The sequence below is a fragment of the Pocillopora damicornis genome, chromosome 4 (genome assembly GCF_964200805.1).
Source record: "Pocillopora damicornis chromosome 4, jaPocDami1.2, whole genome shotgun sequence".
NCBI classification, from domain to species: Eukaryota; Metazoa; Cnidaria; class Anthozoa; order Scleractinia; family Pocilloporidae; genus Pocillopora; species Pocillopora damicornis.
Genome location: NC_142673.1, coordinates 16,966,113 through 16,985,557, shown reverse-complemented (window position 1 = coordinate 16,985,557; position 19,445 = coordinate 16,966,113). Strand labels below are relative to the sequence as shown.

Below are 19,445 nucleotides of genomic sequence, written 5' to 3'. Positions count from 1 at the left end.
AAATTTGCTTCGCTTTTGTCGGCCGCAACAAGCAGAATTGTGTTCAATTTTTTTTTATCTCCCTTGTTACGAAACTATGGAATCGCCGTAATCTTTCGTCCTCCAATGGTTGGGCGTCAACACCGACTGAGTTGCGAAGCCACATGTTGAAAGAGAAGCAACTTGTAATGAGAACGCCTTTCCCAAAGAGGGATCTACTAACAATTAAATAATAAAAGTCAATAATTTAATTTGAGCATATTGAAAATATCACTGATGTTATACATTCTTTTTTCGACAGTTGGAACCGATAACGTAAAAATGTCTAAAGCGAAGAGTGTCTGTGTGATCGGTGCAGGTCCCAGTGGTATGTCAGTATTGTTTCACTTTAATAAACTGAAAGAACAAGGCAAAGAAATTCCTGAAATTGTGTGCTTCGACAAGCAGTCGGACTGGGGAGGGCTCTGGAAATACTCCTGGGAAACTGGTAAGTACATAGTTTTTAGTGGCGCGTTGACACACTCTTATGCACAGCCTTTGTTTCTAGTCATTTGATCTTGCTATTTCTTTCTGGTTAAAAGTTGCATTTTCTTGGTATAGATGAGGTTTAGCCGCTTGGAGGAGGAACCAATAGTACAATAAGTTCTTTTTGTTTCCTTCTTTAACATGCAGCGTCAACATTGCACCCAAAATAGCGCCACTAGGAATGTGGAAAATAAACGTAGGACAATATAAGCGGATCAGTGCTTCTGAATTAAGGGAAGGCAGAGTACAAAAAAAGTTTTTTTTTTTGCGAAATCGATTTGAAACTTTAGCTTGATGGCATTTGGTTTCTATGCATACTAAGAACAAACGGTTAAGGCAAACAATGATTTGAGTTCAAGAAAAAATTATACAATTTAATGATTATATTCTTTTAACTCTTTTCTTTATTCGGGTATCGATCAGTTTGGTGAACCCGTCCATGGAAGTATGTACCGAGGCCTCTGGTCGAATGGTCCGAAGGAAACTTTAGAGTTTCCGGACTACACGTTCGAAGATCATTTCAAAAAGGCAATTCCATCCTTCCCACCCAGAGAGGTTCTCTTTGATTACTTGAAAGGTATGTAATCTTTCCATCTCAACAACTTACCCGCTGGTTAGCTCTGTTCCTGATTTCGATCACTGTTTTTTTTTTCCCATTGTTGTGACTGGTTTTTCCTAATTCCGAGACGAAAAAAAAAACACAGACCTACCTCTTAAGGGAAAAATTAGCTGTAGACAAGCGATGTAGAGGTTATAAAGTAAACACACAACTATTAGCACGTAACGTAACATATTTTCTCTTACTGAATCTTCTATAAGGTCGCTGGACTACAGCCGATCTTCGACACTGGATTCGTTTCAATCATGCCGTCCGCCAGGTGACCTACAATGATGACACTGACGACTTTTCAGTGGTTGTCAAAAGCCTTGTCGAGGACAAAGACCTTCCTGTTCAGAAGTTTGACTACCTTATTGTAGCGACTGGTCACTTTTCTGTGCCGAACGTTCCCTTTTTTCCAGGAATAGAGGAGTTTCCTGGCCGCGTGATGCACTCACACGACTTCCGAAATGCCTATCAGTTCCAAGGACAGACGCTTCTTGTGGTCGGCTCCAGCTCTTCCGCTGAGGATATCGCTTTGCAAAACCTCAAATATGGCGCCAAGAAGATCATTTGCTCCTACAAGACCAGGCCGATGGGCTTCAAGTGGCCCCCTGAGATCACTGAGAGACCACTGCTAACAAAGATCGAGGGCAAAACTGCCCACTTTAAGGATGGTAGCACTGCCGATGTGGACGCCATCATTTTATGCACCGGCTACTACTTCCACTTTCCGTTCCTTGAAGAGCGCCTCCGACTGAAGGCCATGAATATCTTGTACCCTGCCGGGATGTACAAGAATGTGCTGTGGACCGAGGCTGGCAACAACAAGGTTTTCTACATTGGAATGCAGAACCAGTACTACAGTTACACCATGTTCGACGCGCAAGCCAAGTGGACCGTGAATTGCATCATGGGGGAACTCAAACTCCCTGAAAAGGAAGCTATGAAGAGGGACATTGAGAAATGGATCGCAAAGTAATAAATTATATAGCCATTTGTACTGGAATATTGAATGAATTATCGCGAATTCCTGCGCGGGTCTCGCCCCTTCAGTCTACTTGACTGCTCTAGAAAATTTGGCGTCGCCCTCAAAACTAATCAGAAGGAAACTAAAACTAACTGCGACTCGACCAATTGGAATCAAAGCCTAACCCAAAATCATTCATTGGACACTTGCGTTTTCCTGCCATTATGCCAGATTGCTTATATTCACTCTTAACTTTCATTGGCAACTTGTCCCTTTGATGTTACGACATACACACTCAATCGAAATGCGCCAAAAAGCACTTTATCATTGTATGCGGAAAACAGCTTCTTTGCTGTCGAAAGGGAGATCCGAACGTGTAGATATAAAGCAATCCTAGCTTACGGTATTAAAGTACTCCTCTCCTTTAGATGGGAGCTGTAAATTTCAAATTTCGGCATTTCATTAGAAGAAAAGTGACTTCTGAACGGATCAGTTACTGAACATGTCACCAAATATACTAAAATGGAAGTTTTTTTATTTTTCCGCTATAATTGCAGGATGAATCAACTGAAGGACGGTCACGATAAGATAGATTTCCAGACTGAATACTTGGTCGACATCGCCAAGGATGCAAATTACGGATATGACCTGGACACCGCCCAACAGTTCCATGACAGGGAACATCACAAATATGAGGACATCCTAACTTACAGAGATCGAAGCCACACCAGCAAGTTTACTGGAACCCAGTCCCCAATTCACCACTCTACATTTATGAAAGCCCTCGATGACTCGATGGCGACTTTTCTGAACACCAAACTGTGAAATATTACTGGCTGGAAACAAATAAAGTTAGGCATTACTGAGATGATTCTTGTTTTGGTGTGATTTTTAAAAGCACCAAGGACTGTAGAGGAAGAAAATATAGTAGTGAAAAAAACATTTCATTCTTGAAAGAGGTATTGTTAGGGTTGAGATACTTCGTATGACTAAAACAAACTATTAATAATCTGCGGTATTAAATAATGATTTCGATGTAAAACTTAAAGCGGCAGGTTCTAAAAAGTAGCTTAAATCGCTTCAAAGTTTAATGATTCTATAAAATGACATTGAAAATCATTGTAGAAAAGAGTGTCGATTGTGGTTCCATGTTCGCTTTCTTCTAGGAAGAGAGAACCATGAAAAAATCGTAGTGGCCTAACCAGTTATAACCAGCTTCATCTTTTTTCTCCAAAGTTATCTCTGCCTTCCTGGAAAGAGGTCTTCAGCCACCTTTCTGTTATTGTGGCGAATACAGTTACGGACAAACTAGCACGTTAGATCTTCACTTCCGAGCTAGCCTGGGCAGATTCGTCCTAGACTACTATCTACACAAAGATCACGACAATGGTTTTAAATTCAAACTCTTCGGTTAAAAACCTAATGTGGGAAGCGGTTCAAAACAGATGATAGACACCTTTCGTGTCCATCTCGCAAGGTGTGACATAAGAACTTCGACTAGCCAGTCTGAAATCATTTCTTCACCGAGAATTTATTTGGTGTCCGTTTGCCGATGGCGAAATGGAATGAAAGAGTACATTAAAAAAGGACTGGGGTGCGGAGATATTGTAGTGGAGGGATAGATACTTTATTGATCAAAATCAACTTTCATCGCGTGCAAATTAGCAGCACATCCTCATGGTCGATTACGATAACAGTGGGCGCATCAAGGACCTATTTCAGACTTTTCCACAAGCTTTAAACCATGAAATCGATGACCTTCACAGAGGTCTTTTAGCTCATTTCTTTTTCTTATCCTTTTTTCATTACCAGTGGCAAGCTGAAGTGTTGCCACACTGGCTACCAACCTCTTCCCCTCCCCCAAATGTAACCTTACCCCTCTTCGACAGGGTCTTAGAGAAGAACAATACCTGTTGGACATTGTGAACTTTGCAACATTGTGACACCTTTGGTAGATTCCATCTCATAACACTGGGAATTTGACCAATGAAATGAATTAGTATTTGAAAATGGATGTTGAATCATTCAACATCCATCTTAAAATACTAATTCAAGTTGTCTACAGTGAAATGAAGTAATTTCATTTTTACTTCAAACATTCCACAAAGAAAAGAGAAGGAAAACATATTAACTGCACTCCAAACATATCTACTCCACTCCTGATGACAAAGTCTACAATTTTCTTCTTCTGCTTTTTTCTTAACTCAGATGCCTTGATAAGTTACAGGAAACATGAAACCATAAATCTGTATTCATTTTATTGCAATTTACTTTTTCACAGAATCATCATTTATATAATGCAGCTTGAACATCATTTCTTACAGTGGATTGTGTGATCAGTTAGAAATTACACCTTTCTGTCTGTCCTCTCACTTTGTGTATGCATAATTTTTAAACTTCAGCTACCCAGCCAGTGTCTATGCATAAATAACCTGTCTTTGTTCACCTGGCATTGTTTGCTTTACCAGATACCATTTTTACAGAATTTGAACAGAAAGCTTTTCTTAGTATTACCTCTTAGTATTTTTAAATAAAAATTCTACAATTCACGATTTAAATATAAAGTTGAGGTTTCCTGACAGTTTTCACATTCCAAAATCTAGGGTAGTTTTTTTTTTTTTTTTACACATTAAATTTGGACCCACTAGAGAGTTTTTAAGTTAGATTTCTGTGTATTTAATTACTTTACATTTTTTTCTATATTTATATCTTTCTGGCAATTTTAAAGAGAGAAATAACATTTAAATTACGTAAAATTCACGTTCCAGCCGCGATTTAAATCACGTTAGCGTCATTAAATAAAGTATATTCTAAATGCTACCTTGTCGATCGCTTGCACTTCTTACAGCCCATGCTTGGTTTTGTTTTTCTAAAGTATTAAAATAACCATTCGCACCTTCACGATTTTGACTACGTTGAGAATATTTATCTACTGGTTTATGTTCTGGAAGTCGCAACTCCATCCCTTCTACGTGATCGGAGCTAAATTCAAAAGGAGCAATACGATGTTTGCGCCCGAGAGAACTCAACCTGTATGCTTGTGATGCATCAGGCTTACAAAACACTCTTTTGCATCCTTGGCGAAAATCCCCACTGAATAGGGCATATATCGCTACGTTTAAAGCTGAATTTGAAAAGGAGAGTATTAAAAAACTCATGTACACGTATAGCTTCAAATTATAGTTCAACGAAGAAAGAACGAGGCTTAGAAAGTACGGAAGACAACAACAAATAAATACGAGCCACTGAAGAAACAGCATACGAAGTACTTTGATTTTCGAACGAGGTACACGAAACGCATTCCGTCTGAAACTATTTGGGGTATTTTTCGCGTGAAGATTTCGAGTTATAACAGCGAATGCGATCCGTAAGTACATCACAACGGTGAAGATAAGAGGGGAACAAAACGCAAGAAAGAAAAATAACATTATGAAGACCTTCCATTCAACTCCTGTGACGTCGCCACGGCAAAAATTTTCGTTATCCACTTTGTCTGGTGACGTTGATGTGAAGAAATACAAGGTTGGTGCCGAAGAACAAATCATAAAGATCCAAACGAAAATAATAAGCTCTTTAGTTTGAGAACGGCTCATTTTGAACTTTAAAGGATGTACAATGATGTAGAATCGATCCAATGAAATACAGGCCAGAAGCCCCGAAGACACACCAGCGTTTAAGAAGTGGAAAAAGAAGGTCAGTTTACAAGTTACATCAAACAGCCACGATCCATGCATGATCCAAATCATGGTCCAAAGAATACACATGAACGGTACCGTCAAGTTTGATAAGCCCAAACTCAAAACAAAATAATTCGTGGTCCATTCGCTTCGCCGACTTTTCTGTATGACCAGCAGAATAAGCCCATTTCCGAGCACAGATCCCAAAAAAATAACCGACAGTACGAACATTTCCGCAAAAACAGCCCCAGAGCTCGAACATCCAGGACTGGAGACGACAATTCGATCGGAACAATTCGCCATGTCCATGTCGACGTCCGCCATACTTTTCAAAGCAGTTGTGTCTCATGTAAACAAACCGGGAATGGTAAGTTACGCGTTCCATTTGCTTGTAAAGAAATCGACTTCATTCGCCTGGTCGCTATCTGAAGGGAAATTCATTCTTTAAATAGTGACTATATTCGTTTAAATTCTTCTCCCATGGGTACCATAAGCTTATCTATTACAATAATTCGGCCAACCTTTTCGCAATCGCTCACTTTCTCTTCAAATGCAAATTATTTGGTCTGTGCAATCGGATCGCATGTTGTTTTTGTCACCTTGTCGCTGGGATACGGGACATCTGTCACTCACCAAAAGAGTAGAAGGACGTAATTTTCTTTTACTAGAGAGAGGATATTTTGTTAAAATCTTACTAAGGATCAAACAGTCACAAAAGAGGCTCAACGCTAAACAAAACACAGTGATTTTCGTGAGAAGGGACACTTACAAGTTTCCTTCATTCAATATATCACAAAGAAACAATATTATGGTCGATAGTAAAGACAGGTGAAAGAAACCTATTATCGGCAACCGCTCTAAGATTCGAATTCACAAAAAAAGGAAAAAATTGAGACAAAGCAGTCATTTATAATAAAAGGCATAAAGGTAACTACATTTAAAACGGTTGAGAATAACCCATACCGACGGGTACATTAATACGAAACATTTGATTTCATAATAACTCTTCGATGTGCATGGAAAGACACAATATATCTGCATAAAAAAATAATTATTCACGGATTCATTAGTTAAATGATCGCTAAAAACATACCAATCACAAGATGTTTTCTATAGTTTGTGTATACTACAACAAGCATAGGCAGAATAAGGGACCGTAATCACGTCAAATTTCAACAGCTAAAGCTTGCTAAGTATTTCGGATGTAATTTGCCGTAAAAACATTGCTTTCGTTTTCACCTATATTGCAACGAAAGTGTTTATAGTGATCTAATATACTTTTTTAGAATTTTCTCTGGCCTTCAAGCATTATTTGAGCCGTTTGGATTCTGAGCGTACAATATTGCGAAAAGAGGTATTTCCTTTAAATAACACTGTCAAAGAATCGAACCACAAATTGACACAGTGAATACTAAATTTCAGACACAACCAACTTCAAAACTCTTGATACTCATAAGTTTTTCTTATAATTAAATTTTATAATTCTAGTTATTTAATTTCTTTTATCTTCTTTCCCTTTTTTTCTCTTTTTTTTTGCATTTGTGAGCAAACTATCGTCACACAGCAATATAAATATTTGCGATGAGGGAAGGGCGATGCGAAAAATGTCGGAAACGAAATTGGAAACATTCCCACCCGTGTAATTGGCGTGAAGCGTAAAGTATGTCGCAAAATTAAAATGGACATCACTGACTTAACTTGATCTTTTTTATTGTTTGTTATGCGTATATAATAAATATATGATATACCACGCCATAACTATTCACTCTATGAGCTTAAAAATATACCTCTTTAATCCTTTAGAGGACAATAATATGTCGACTTTAAATATTTAATTCACGTAAAAGAAGCGGGTTCAGTTTTAAAATTAAAACAGACACGACTTACACCAGCTACAGCTTTAAAATTAAACAGGATAAAAACTCATGCTGGAGCTCAAAATGAGATCAGAAATTAATCTATGACTTCCTTGTAAAGAAGGCAGATACTCTAAAACTCCACAAAACAAAAACGTCTTTCAAAGTTGCACTCAGAATTTTAACGCAACTCAAATCAGCCTTTGTTTCTTTTCCAGATAGACATTAAAAATTGTTGTTGTTTTCTTTCCTTTCGCAAAAAAAAAACCACTAGAATGGAAGCCATTGAGACCAAAAACGAGGAAGTGTAAGATCTATGCCCATTTGTTGCATTAATTACTTCACAGGTCATTTGATATCAATTTCTTAGCTTTAGCTTGGCGACGGGCAAAATAGACATTATTTAACGTATGTAATCAGTTGGCGAATAAAAAGCTGTAGAATTTGATGTAACTTTTATATTTTTATAATAACAAGGACTTTTCGAGAATAGTAGTTCTGGTTACTTATCTAATATATCGGATTTCAAATCTATTATAGTTGTGTATGGTTTAAAAATTTATTGTTGATAACGTCGTATCATAAATCTGTCGGCCGCACATCCCCGAGAAAGTGAAGACATAGGTGTAAACGTCAAAAGATGTCTTCGGAAAGTCTTCGGCAAATCCTCTCAAACGAAGAACCCATCAATCACGTAAACCGAGCGTTCTCCTGACTGAATCGTCGGCAATAATCAGTTCCTCTCAGGAATGCTTTTCGTAAACAGTGTCACGAAAACACCCCGGATTCCATCTCGCTGATTAACTTGGCACAGTTAATTCCTCTACAAGTGGCGCGGTTTGGGCGAACCATAAGGCCGTGTTGTGGTTTGCTGTAAAGTTATGTTAATGGTATTTTTCGAGTTAATTTCGGCTGTAGCATATACTCTTGGAATTAAGTCTTTTCAAGTTCGATTGAAATGGAAATCTGGACTTTAAACTCACTAGACGGCAAATTTTGTTGAATGTCAATTCCTTAGGATTCAACGAGCAGCCACGAACCACTGAAGTGGCAAATGCGACGTTGCCTTTGATTTTAAGGTCGTAACCAAGTTTTCAGGCGGGACAGGGGGTACAACAAAGTTTTCTTGGTATTTAGGAGCATGCCGATTTGTTGATGTTGTTGTTGACAATAGGCCGGAAAGAGGGGGATAATAGCCCGCGTTTACATGTAATCTCATTACCCCGAGATCTCGGAATGAAGGTCTTTGAGGTTGTTGCATGGTCGCCAAGCGTATAAAAAGACAAAATGGCGAGCGAACGATGCTTTTTGGCTGTCAATACTCTTTTCCTTTCATTCGGTGCTCTTGTTGCGACTTTTCAGTGCTTTTTTTTTCATTTTTTTGCAGCTTTTTTTTTCATTTTTTTGCAGCTTTTTTTTTCATTTTTTTGCAGCTTTTTATTTCTTGTTAACCCTGATCATAAGCATGAAAAGTTTAACTAAAAATAACGAAGAAAGTAGATGGAAATTAACGCAAAAAACTCACCACGAGAAGTATTTCTTGCCATTGACCGAGCCGTCGTTCTTTCCAACTGCAAAAAAAAAGGTTTTAAATAAACTACTTGATTAGAAAGACTTCGTTCTTCCCAAGCTACAAAAAAAAAAGACACTTTCAAGAGAGTTCAGTTTACAACTCCAACGAAAACTATTCAGCACATTAAGAAGAAAAAAAATTTCAAGTTTTTTTCATAAACACGTATGGGAGTGTATAGGTCAAGTGAGCATATGAGCCGGACTAACATAACAACAGGAGACAAGTCGGGTTACTATAGCAACAAGCAACATCTCGTCAGAGTATACTATTATCTAAACACGTCCCATGGAACCAACAAAGATAACCTTTTGACAATCGAGGGTTTCTTCAGTCGGCGTTCATTTCCTATACTCAAGGGTGATACTTTAAGAGGCAATTTCGTTGACGATCGTGTCTCGCCCGCTAAAAATTATCATAAGACAAAAAACCCTCCTGGCAAGAAAATACCTGTTTCTGATAGGTATTATTGAAAACTTCGAGTCGATGAAAATCATATTATCACAGAAACGACTATTATTCACATAGATAGACATTTGAGAGACTTTAAGCAAAATAATTCCCTACCGGCCAAATAGAAGTCTACATTTTTCAAACTTATATATTTTATTTTTTTCCGCAACGCTCACGGGAGCAGGACTTAATGTACAGCTGTTGAGGAGACTGGTTGACTACAGGGAAAAACACACGCACGCATGAAAGAGAATCTGACAGACTGCCAAATAAATACTGTTTACCTCTCTGCTGATATAAATGTTCTCAGTGGTTTGAACTATCGGCTGTCATTTTGAGAAAGAGTTAATTACATATTTTAACATTAAAAATAAGGTTTTGTATCGTACCAGGTTTTCTCATTTCTACACCCAACCATTTCCCTTCTGCAAATTCCGCTGGGCCAATGTATCGCACAACGCCTAGTTCGCCGTTAACAAGCACACTTAGACCCTGCAAACAACACAATGAGAATGAAAAAAAGGTAGTTGGGGAGAAAAACATCAAGTAAATTGTAGTTTGTAAAGAACTCAGAATTTTTTCTGTCCCACGCTCGTGACTAGACGAAAAACATTTTCCTCTAAATTATAGTTGAGTTTGCAAATGTGTCAGAAACAATGCAAACTAAATTGTGCAATATAAAAATATCTTGTGGGCGTTACAGTTATAACACGCGGAAATGTTATCCAGGTTTTCGAACATACAGCGACTTGGAGTACTGCTATTCTATAGGGTGAAAACTAATTGAATAAATGTTATCCCTCTGTCCGTTTCTCAGTCAGATCCTTGGTATCTATCTATGCCACTAGGTGGGGAGAGCTCCCATTCTAAGTATATTCAGCTATGAGAATTCCGTGTCTTGCCTTGACAGAAATACAACGCAGTGAGCCCTTATCTCAAGGCTCGAAGTTTGCCTTTCCTTCCAAAGGCGCAAGCACGATTGAGGCAAATATATACTTCTTACTAACCGAAATCGTGGTCCTTCAAATTACAGATCGAGTTCTTCCAACCCAGATTTGCGCGGGTCATAAATCCCAGTGGAAAAACGCGGTTCTGTAACTTACAGTACGGACCACGAAATCGAGGTTTGTGGGGTATTTATCTATCTCTGGGTTCAAAAAGAGGTGGAGAATTTCAATTTAAAGGAACTTTTGAATTTAGCAGGCCGTGCAGAGAAATACAGCAGCTGAGTTGACCAATCATAACACACCTACTAACTGAGAGATGTGATAATAACTCTTAACTACGCGCAAGCTGTGATTAGGCGATCGAGGAGTGCCTTTGTAGACACACTGTCAATTGTGTGCGGACTACTGAACATTTTATTTACCGTAGTAAGTTGGAATTCTGCTGACCCTTTTCCTTTCTGTTGAGGTAAACTACCCCTCCGTATTGTCTGCAAGCTTCTGAAACGGATCAAGATTTTCATATTTGCAAAAACTGAATTACCATCATTAGCCTTAAATTGTCAGTTATAAATTGTAACTTAGTGATAAGTTTCCAAAACTGTAAGGACAATCAAAGAACCACGAACTAATTTCTAATCTTCATACTTATCAGAAGCAACTGAAGATGCACTGCCTCGTCTTGGTGTTTGTTGGTCCGGGTTGGACTGGGTCGATACTTTCCTCGCGCTACTGTTGAGGTCTGGGTTGGAGTCTGTTTGTGATAAGTCGCTTTGTGATCCGTGTGATCCAGACGCTTGTAATGAATTCTGGGAGCCGAACTTGCTCTTCAGGGCTGGGATTGTTGGGACTGCAAAGCCATTCTGCTCGCTTGTGTGTGTCAGGTCTGATTTCCTAGAAATGGAAAACTATTTAGCTCAAGTATTTCTGAAAGAGAGAAGAGTGACTGGGATCAAATTTCTCCTTAAAGCATCACTGCTGAATAAGACAATTAAAAATAACGAATTGGTCGCAAACTAAACAAGCTCGTGATTGTCAAACTAACTCTCCTCTAAGTACCATAAGAAATGTATAAGGAGCAGTATGGAGAATATACATCTTGATGTAAGGGTGTAAAAAGTTAAAGAGTGAGCAAAACACGACAGAGATCATTCTTAAGAAAATCTGAATTATATAGCACGGGTTGGACATTCCATGTGAATAATTTGCAGAGGTTTTCGTAACATCTTTCTACGTGCTCTGCATATCTAACGACAAAGCCTCCTTAAACTAGGAGAGTTACTAACTTAGTGACTTTAGATGGAGGAGCAAACACGCCATGGCTCGGTTTGCAGGCGAAGTATCTGACTCCTGCTACTGAGCCATCGTTCTTGCCAACAGCCTGCTCCAGTTCAATACCGAGCCACAAACTAGAAATTAAAGTTAAAAACAAACTGATGTAATAGATTCTCATTTCTAGTGAGTTCACATACAATTTCTTTACTTGCAAAGAAACTTTGAAAGATTTAAAACTCAATAATTACTGGAAATGTATGAAAATCAAATATGTGCACTGCGGTGAAGAAATGAGCGATCCGCGCATCTATGAACATTATGAAACTCGCCTGAAAGGAGTCTTTGATTTCTTTCAGGATCTCTAGGACATTTAACTGGATCATAACAAAAACATTATTATTGCAGAAAGCTCTAGGGAATCTTTAAAATTATACTTGGAATTCAATACTAAGGTACTTTTAAAAGCAACAACCTAGCATTTAAGAAAAATAATTTTTAGGATTGTTGAAACCATAGGCACAAATTTTGCAAATGTATTTGTTTTCTTTTTCGATTTTCTGGTACGCTTTCGGTTCAAGAAATTCAACGGCCATTATTTTATTTGGATTTGAGTTATTACAGTACACTATATCTGCAACTAGAACCTACCAAAATCTTTCGATGAAAACTCACCCTTCAGCAAACTGCGTTCTTCCCATAAACCTGACAACTCCGTTTTTCTGTCCGGCGACCATGACGTTATCACCAATCTACAATAGAGAGCATAACCTCTGGTTATGAGCGTAGTCTCAGTTATAAATTTTTCGCTGTAAAATGTTACTATCATCTTGAATGGCGAAATGCGAGAAAAGGGTCGCAATTAATCACCCGTAACCAAAGGGTACTAACCTGGAAACCTAGTGTTTCGTCGGTTCCATTCACTCGCGGCGAGGGAGCTGGGGAGCCTGATCGAGAGCCTGATCTCGAGTTAGGTCTTGAACTGGACCTCGACGACGGCCGTGAGCCAGACTGAGAGATCTGGGCTTGAGCAATACGAGAGGCAGAGGTTGGTCGGGAATTGGGACGGGAGTTTGGTAAGGAGTCTGCTTTACTTATCTTGGACAGCGGAGCGAAGATACCTGATGATTGAATGCACAAAAATGAGTACCTATATTCAGTGTGGTTGAAAGTCAGGCGGAATCTTTACAAAACAGAACCAAAACAAAGAACCAAACAAACAAACAAACAGACAAAACTAGGCATAGAAAAATAAGGATCTGGGTTGGAGATAATCTAGGTAGCAACAAAAAAAGATGTTGAGAACCTTTACAACATTGATATTATCAACTGTGGAGGATAATCCTGTGAAAGTGGAGTTGTAATTAGAGTTATTTTCATGTAGTGCGCAAAACAGGTATTACAAAAAATGAACATTCTTAAAGCTTTTAACCCCCTAGAAATTTATAATTTAATGTTACTAGGGGTGCATTTTCTCATGATTCATGCAAAATGTACTGACCGATATGTTTGCCTTTTAATGCTTTGAATCAAGTGATAAAATGCAAAGACACTCCAACTTTTTATTGGGTATGCACAATACATTTTCCCCAATATTTTATTGGTACCAGCCTAGCTTGGTATGCTTCACCCTACCATGCTTAGGAGTACATTGGAAGTATGACACTCCCCCCACTGAACCATCATTTTTTCCAATGGGTGTCTCCAGTTCCACACCAGCCCACTCCCCTGAGGCAAAGTCTGTCGGACCACTGAAGCGAAGAATCCCAAACTGCAATGAAATCAATCGATGCTTTCACTCCAATGAGTGACCAAGACAGAGTTTCTCCTTACAATATCAGGAAGATAATGATGAGAATAGAGAAAATTATAAATTGGGAATTGTTGGTTGATTCAAGACCAAATCTCCAAAGTAACTTAAAGGGATTGTATTGCAGGCAGAAAGGAGAATTACTTACTAATAAGGTCTTGGTCTTATCATTGATACAATCACATTTTTCAGACAACTATTTGAACAAGTTGCAACAAATTTCAAAAAATTTGTTGCTACTTGTTGGAGGGACAAGTTGTTATGAAGCTTTGTTTGTTGTGTGACTGAAAACTTTATGGACATTGTTGTCCATGAAACAGAGCTCGTCCTGACTACACCTTACCTTCATGCCATCATTGCACCAATAAAATCCTTGAATGGATTGCACTAACTTTCTTATAAAGTAGTACATATGAAGTGGTTTGCTGCAATGACCTTTCACAATACATCTTTTCCCATTGTATCATCCTTTCCAAGAAGTCTTAAGAAATTTGTAAATGAAAGCAACTAAATCATATAATTATGTACCTTACTTCCTCCAATACACACTTGATCACCAATTTTAAGTCCCATAGAAGCCAAAGTAGACGGAACCTCATTCTAAAAGGTAACAAATGTACATACAAAATTGATTTTGAAATTGTTGAGTACAGTGCAATGAAGGTAAAACAAATTGCATCATCAATACTATTGATAACACTTCAAATAACAACTAGCACTCTTGATGAAAGTTTGAAAAAACAAATTTGCATCATTATCAATATGAATACTAGATAATTATTTTTTTCATTATTAAACTATTAAAATTGTTTAACAGAGTGCATCTCAGAATATATCATCACAATGAGCTACAAATTTCATGAAAAAGTCCAGTCAGACTGGAACATCTTATTATCATTATATATACTGTGTTGCCAAAATGATTTTCAGAAACCAAACTGTGATACAAATTAGGTGGTACAATGACAAGCCTCCATCCTGAAAATTGAGCTACAAACATTCAGAAAAGCTGGCACATTTTTCAGAGTAAACAGTGAAATGTGCAGTTGCAGGCTTATTTTGACAACCCTGCATACAAACTATCATCTTCATTTGATAGTATAGAGCCTTATGTATAAATGATATATTTTTGTAGCCGTACCTCTTGATCTTGCATAGGGTTAAGTGGAGGCTCAGCTTCTGAGAGAAGTCTTGTCAGCTTGTCAGCAACAATTGCTGGTTCTGAATCTTGTTCATACACTGCAGCTGTACAAATATAGGTAACTTACTGCATAAGAATATGGAAAGTTAACAAAATATTCTACAAAAATCCTCAGTCAGAGTGTATCATCTCAAAATTAAAATTCAATTCCAGACTATCCCTTTTGTTTAAGCAGGAACAATTTAAGATGAAATTAACAAATTCTACTCCTCCAATAAAATATTTATGACTGCCCTTTACTCTTACCATCAGAAATACAGTGCAAAGCTAGTCTGTTAAGTTTGTCTCTCAAAGATGCATCTGCTCCATGCTGAAGCTGAAATACATTAACAGTGATATGATACAGTTTAAAATTTTACTAAGTATAAAAAGCTCATGTCTCATAAAGTGATAAAAACCAAATTAAAAAGAAAAAGATTGGCTGTTTTAATCAGTTGATTGAATATTTTATTTAACAGATGTATAATTTCAGGTAAATAATCACAGTCAAACCTTGGTCATCTTAGGGGCAGGCTACACTGGCAAAAAATTAGGCAAGGGGGTAGGGGTGTGACATGACTTTTTTTCCACTGAGTAGGAAAAATCAATTACAGTTTTGAACTGTTTTGAAATAATGGTTAGTATACAGATTCTACTAGACACATTAAAGATTTATCAAATGATTAGAGAAAATTGAATCAGACAGGTAAAGTCAGCATATCAATTTCTAAAAAGTTCGCTGAACCTTTCCTCTTCAAAATATTTTATTTCCTTCCTTGAGAAATAAAGCTACCAGGGGTTATTTGCTTTGGAAAATTGTCACACCCTTTGATAAACTGTTCAGAGGTTGGTGTTTGGACCATGCCCTGGGACAAAATAAGTGGAAACTGTAGAGAAGTGGCCACGAGTGAGGGTTCAACTGTATTATTTAAATTAAAAAATGTAATCTTAGTGGGCGCTTACTAAACACTTGGCTCCTTCTAGGCAGAGATTACTTGCAGCAATGTGCAGAGATGTGCCATTATCAAATTCTTTACACCGAGTATCAACATCTGCAAGTAAAAAAAAGAACAAGCATTATAACAATAAACCAGCTGTCTGGTTGAGATACTTCTTTTGATACTTTAGGTTGGGTAGAATCCTATGAAAACACATGATCCAGTGCAACAAGCTGCAACCATTTGGCCGTCATGTTGAGAAAAAGAATTTGGCATCTAAAATTGCACAATGAATTGCTGGTTTGGAAACTGTGTTCATTGGTTGTTTAAAATAAGCAGTTGTTTCCTTTTATCACTCCTTGTTTATAGTTTCTCAGGCTAATTCATTCCAAAAAAATCCTACGCTTAGACACACATTTTCTTGAAACTGCTATTGAAAAGTATAAAAAAAGGGCTTTGCCTCGTAACTCTCTAGTCAACCCTTTAACTTCCATGAGGGATCAAGACAGAATTTCTCCTCACAGAATACAATATCAAGCAGAAAAGTGATGAGAATGAAGAAAAATATCAGTTAGGGGATTCTAAGTTGATCCAATACCAAATTCTCCAAACTAACATCAGAAGTATGGGAGATAGTAAGGATAATTACTAATGAGATCTTGGGAGTTAAAGGGTTAATAACCTATACAGTGTCCCTTGGGTTTTTATTAAAGAGGGTTCAAGAAACAATGAATATTTCAGTAAATGGATTTCTTTCCGTTCAATAAAGCTCTTTAAAACATACCTCTTGCATTAGAAGCCTTCAGGAGGACTCTAAGGATTGGTGCGGCATCAAAGAAGGATGCATAATGTAAGGGGAGCATGTCAGTCCAGCGACACTTCTGACTAACATCACTACCCTGTGCAGGTTAATAATGAGATAATGGTAATTGTTACTGAATACAACTGATGAAATCAGAAAAACCTCTTTTAAAAATTGTATATGATTCTATAGCCACCTTACATACAAATTATTTTATGCATGCTCATAAAAATAGTGTATTTCAAGGGAGAAGTAACAAGAATTGATTTAACTGTTCTTACCTTAGAGATCAGTGAACTGACAACACTACTTGCAGCTCCAACATCACCAACACCAACTACAAAACAATGCCAATGAAATCAAAGAGGATGCTCCAGTCTTATAAGAGAAAGATCCCACAGGCAGAGAGAAGAAGGCTTTCTAAGATGCCTATGACCCACAGGCATGCCTGTTGAACCCTACCTTTTCCAACCTTAACCAACCATCTAAAAAATTTAACCCTTTAACCCCTAAGAGTGACTGACATCTAATTTCTCCTTACAGTCTCACCCCTGAATCAAACATTTAGGTCATGAGAATAACAGAAAAGGATAAAAGCAAAATCTCCTCATCAGCACCATAGGAAATGTATAGAAAACAGTACTGGGAATGTGTATACTGATCTTAGGGTGTAAAGGGTCAAGTCAATTATTTTCTTACTGACTACTGAGTGTAAAAGTATACCTGCACCAGCTTTGCAAGCATAATGCAGCAATGTCATGTCTGTCAAACCATCCCGATCATCAACATGAGCACCTCTTCTTAATACCTGAAAGTTAGAGGGTGAATGAAGGTGAACAACCTTCAAAAACAATCTGAGTTTTAACAAATCGATACAAAAATTTTAAACTTAGACATTGGACAGCACATCACTGTGAGGATCACTTTCATTCATGTCTTTATCCGCAGTTCAAATATATGACTTTCATATATTCTTAACCGTATATTCATCACTTCACAGGCTTATTTAGAACCACCATCATGACCAGCTCCCAGTTGGCTTGTTAGCTCAGTTGGTAGAGCGCTGCACCGGTATCGCAGAGGTCATGGGTTCAAATCCCGTACAGGCCTGAAATTTTTTTCAGGCCTTATTTTCACTACTGCCTAAGTAGTGCACATCACTGCGAGGATCACTTTCATTCATGTCTTTATCCGCAGTTCAAATATATGACTTTCATATATTCTTAACCATTTATCTACCATTTTTCTTGATCATAAACTACATGCATGAGATTTCCCATGAATCATCTGTGATTAAGTCAGAACAAAACATGTCAGCAACATGCAGAACTCAGGATAGAGGTACCACTATGCAAAAAGGAATAGTATTACTCTTCCATGACATCGAGACATTGATAATGCATTAAGAAAGGTAATGGAACTGGTTACACCTCATGGAATGTAAATTTGATTCCTAAAATCCCTCAACTAAGCAAGGTAAAACTCCATGCCTTTGTCTGTAGTCTTGTGACTTCCTCTAAGAGTTCCATGTGGTGCTGATAAATTTTTACTGATTTCTTTCCACTCATATGAGAGACTTAACTGGAAAAAGGATAGCTTGTTGTTCAACTATTAATGTAACTGTAATTAAAGGCAACCTTAAAAAATCTAATCTTAGCTCAGATAGAAATTGTGTGCTTTTGTGTACACAGCTCAGTCAGGCACATACAAATCCCTCTAGCTCACCTCTCTAATAAACATTTCAATGTTCTGTTGAACTTGTGGTACCCATTGTCTCATAATTGCAAAAATCTCTGAGATGGTTGTCTTTGGTCTACAAGAAATGATAATTCAAGTTTGAGAATACCAATACCACAGCTGGAGGTGCAACTGATCTGAGCAAACTGATGTTTAAATTACATTTTATAACAATTTTTACTAAAACCAATTTTAGAGTTGTTACAAAGTGCTGCCTCTCAAAGTTAAATTAATAGACACTGCATAACCAGAGTTTTATTGTCCACTATGTGAATTTTAATTTTATGCAATTATACAATATTATCAAAATAGAAGGGTTTCATTTTGCTATTTCAGGGAGTTAAGTCAACTGAGGCTATGCTTCCTGTTTCAGCATAACATTACATGAACCAATGAAATACACATCCGTTGGAAAGATGCAGTTGAATTAATGAAAAGAGTAATCATGGTCAGTCATTTCCTCTAACCAAGAGTATAACCTACTTTTTATGGCTCATTTTACATAACTAAAATGGATTGAAATTTAATGATAATGACAAGTTTCACAAAAATATATCAACTTCCTTGACTTGGGAATCACCTCAACCCTTTCAGTCCTGAGATCTTGTTAGAAATTCTCCTTACTACAATTCTCTACCCATACAATTTTTATAATATAAGTTCAGAGAATTTGTTATTGGATCAATTAATAATCCCCTCATTGAATTTTTTTTTTCTTATAACTTGTCTGCTTGATATTGAATTAATTTGATGCTGTGAGGAGAAATTCCCTCTTGGTCACTCATGGGAGTTAGAGGGTTAAGTGTAAATCTTCTTGTAAACAAGGGTGTGAATGTTGAGTCATGGGTAGCTTACACTACTGCAGTATATTGCAATAGATTTATCAAAAACCAGGATTGCATAAACTTACTCTAAAAGAATATCTTGACAGCCTGGACAGTTTGGATCAAAGAAGGTTAACTCTAGCTTCCTACACTGCAAAAAAATGAACAAGCAAGGTAAAAAGATATGATAATAACTATTTTGTTTTCTTGCTTGAAAGAATTCACAAGTATGAAAAATTAACTAGACCTTCCATTGAAATCTAAGGTATTGTGTTACCTGAATTGAGAGACTTTTAATTGACAATTTATA

At 37.4% G+C, this 19,445-nt stretch overlaps 3 protein-coding genes across 8 annotated transcripts in view; 1 reads left to right on the top strand and 2 right to left on the bottom strand.

The window, feature by feature from the left end:
• The first annotated feature begins 300 nt into the window (after window positions 1-300).
• On the top strand, window positions 301-3,187 carry LOC113672152 (uncharacterized). The gene is made up of 4 exons (XM_089204215.1): window positions 301-466; window positions 899-1,081; window positions 1,324-2,080; window positions 2,630-3,187. Exons 1-4 carry the CDS (start codon window positions 301-303, stop codon window positions 2,895-2,897), a joined length of 1,374 nt encoding a protein of 457 aa, XP_089060341.1. The 3' UTR covers window positions 2,898-3,187.
• Window positions 3,188-4,293: 1,106 nt separating this feature from the next.
• LOC113672151 (putative G protein-coupled receptor 19) lies at window positions 4,294-7,445 on the bottom strand. The gene has a single exon (XM_089205200.1). It carries the CDS (start codon window positions 6,071-6,073, stop codon window positions 4,883-4,885), a length of 1,191 nt encoding a protein of 396 aa, XP_089061326.1. The 5' UTR covers window positions 6,074-7,445; the 3' UTR covers window positions 4,294-4,882.
• LOC113672122 (CAP-Gly domain-containing linker protein 3) overlaps window positions 7,439-19,445 on the bottom strand; it is a 20,988-nt gene continuing 8,981 nt past the window's right edge. For 3 of the 6 annotated variants that reach the window (XM_027188402.2, XM_089205198.1, XM_089205199.1), the window contains 18 exons: window positions 19,222-19,286; window positions 18,300-18,387; window positions 17,298-17,382; window positions 16,856-16,911; window positions 16,557-16,671; window positions 15,798-15,886; window positions 15,102-15,171; window positions 14,796-14,899; window positions 14,183-14,254; window positions 13,480-13,615; window positions 12,736-12,965; window positions 12,520-12,596; window positions 11,859-11,981; window positions 11,221-11,466; window positions 10,998-11,073; window positions 10,018-10,120; window positions 9,131-9,176; window positions 7,439-8,476 (listed from right to left, as the gene is read on the bottom strand). In XM_027188402.2, the coding sequence (XP_027044203.2) occupies window positions 8,374-8,476; window positions 9,131-9,176; window positions 10,018-10,120; window positions 10,998-11,073; window positions 11,221-11,466; window positions 11,859-11,981; window positions 12,520-12,596; window positions 12,736-12,965; window positions 13,480-13,615; window positions 14,183-14,254; window positions 14,796-14,899; window positions 15,102-15,171; window positions 15,798-15,886; window positions 16,557-16,671; window positions 16,856-16,911; window positions 17,298-17,382; window positions 18,300-18,387; window positions 19,222-19,286 (1,884 nt within the window). In that variant the 3' untranslated portion in view covers window positions 7,439-8,373. The remainder of the gene's footprint in view (window positions 8,477-9,130; window positions 9,177-10,017; window positions 10,121-10,997; window positions 11,074-11,220; window positions 11,467-11,858; window positions 11,982-12,519; window positions 12,597-12,735; window positions 12,966-13,479; window positions 13,616-14,182; window positions 14,255-14,795; window positions 14,900-15,101; window positions 15,172-15,797; window positions 15,887-16,556; window positions 16,672-16,855; window positions 16,912-17,297; window positions 17,383-18,299; window positions 18,388-19,221; window positions 19,287-19,445) is intronic. The other 3 variants (XM_089205194.1, XM_089205196.1, XM_089205197.1) reach the window with 3 other exon arrangements.

Excerpts from the sequence above, each read along its gene's own strand:
- LOC113672152 (XM_089204215.1), top strand. The coding sequence starts at position 301 with ATGTCTAAAGCGAAGAGTGTCTGTGTGATCGGTGCAGGTCCCAGTGGT. Across the intron at positions 467-898 it reads GAAATACTCCTGGGAAACTG|ACTCTTTTCTTTATTCGGGT; the intron begins GTAAGTACATAG and ends TATATTCTTTTA. Across the intron at positions 1,082-1,323 it reads TCTCTTTGATTACTTGAAAG|GTCGCTGGACTACAGCCGAT; the intron begins GTATGTAATCTT and ends ATCTTCTATAAG.
- LOC113672151 (XM_089205200.1), bottom strand. The coding sequence starts at position 6,073 with ATGGCGGACGTCGACATGGACATGGCGAATTGTTCCGATCGAATTGTC.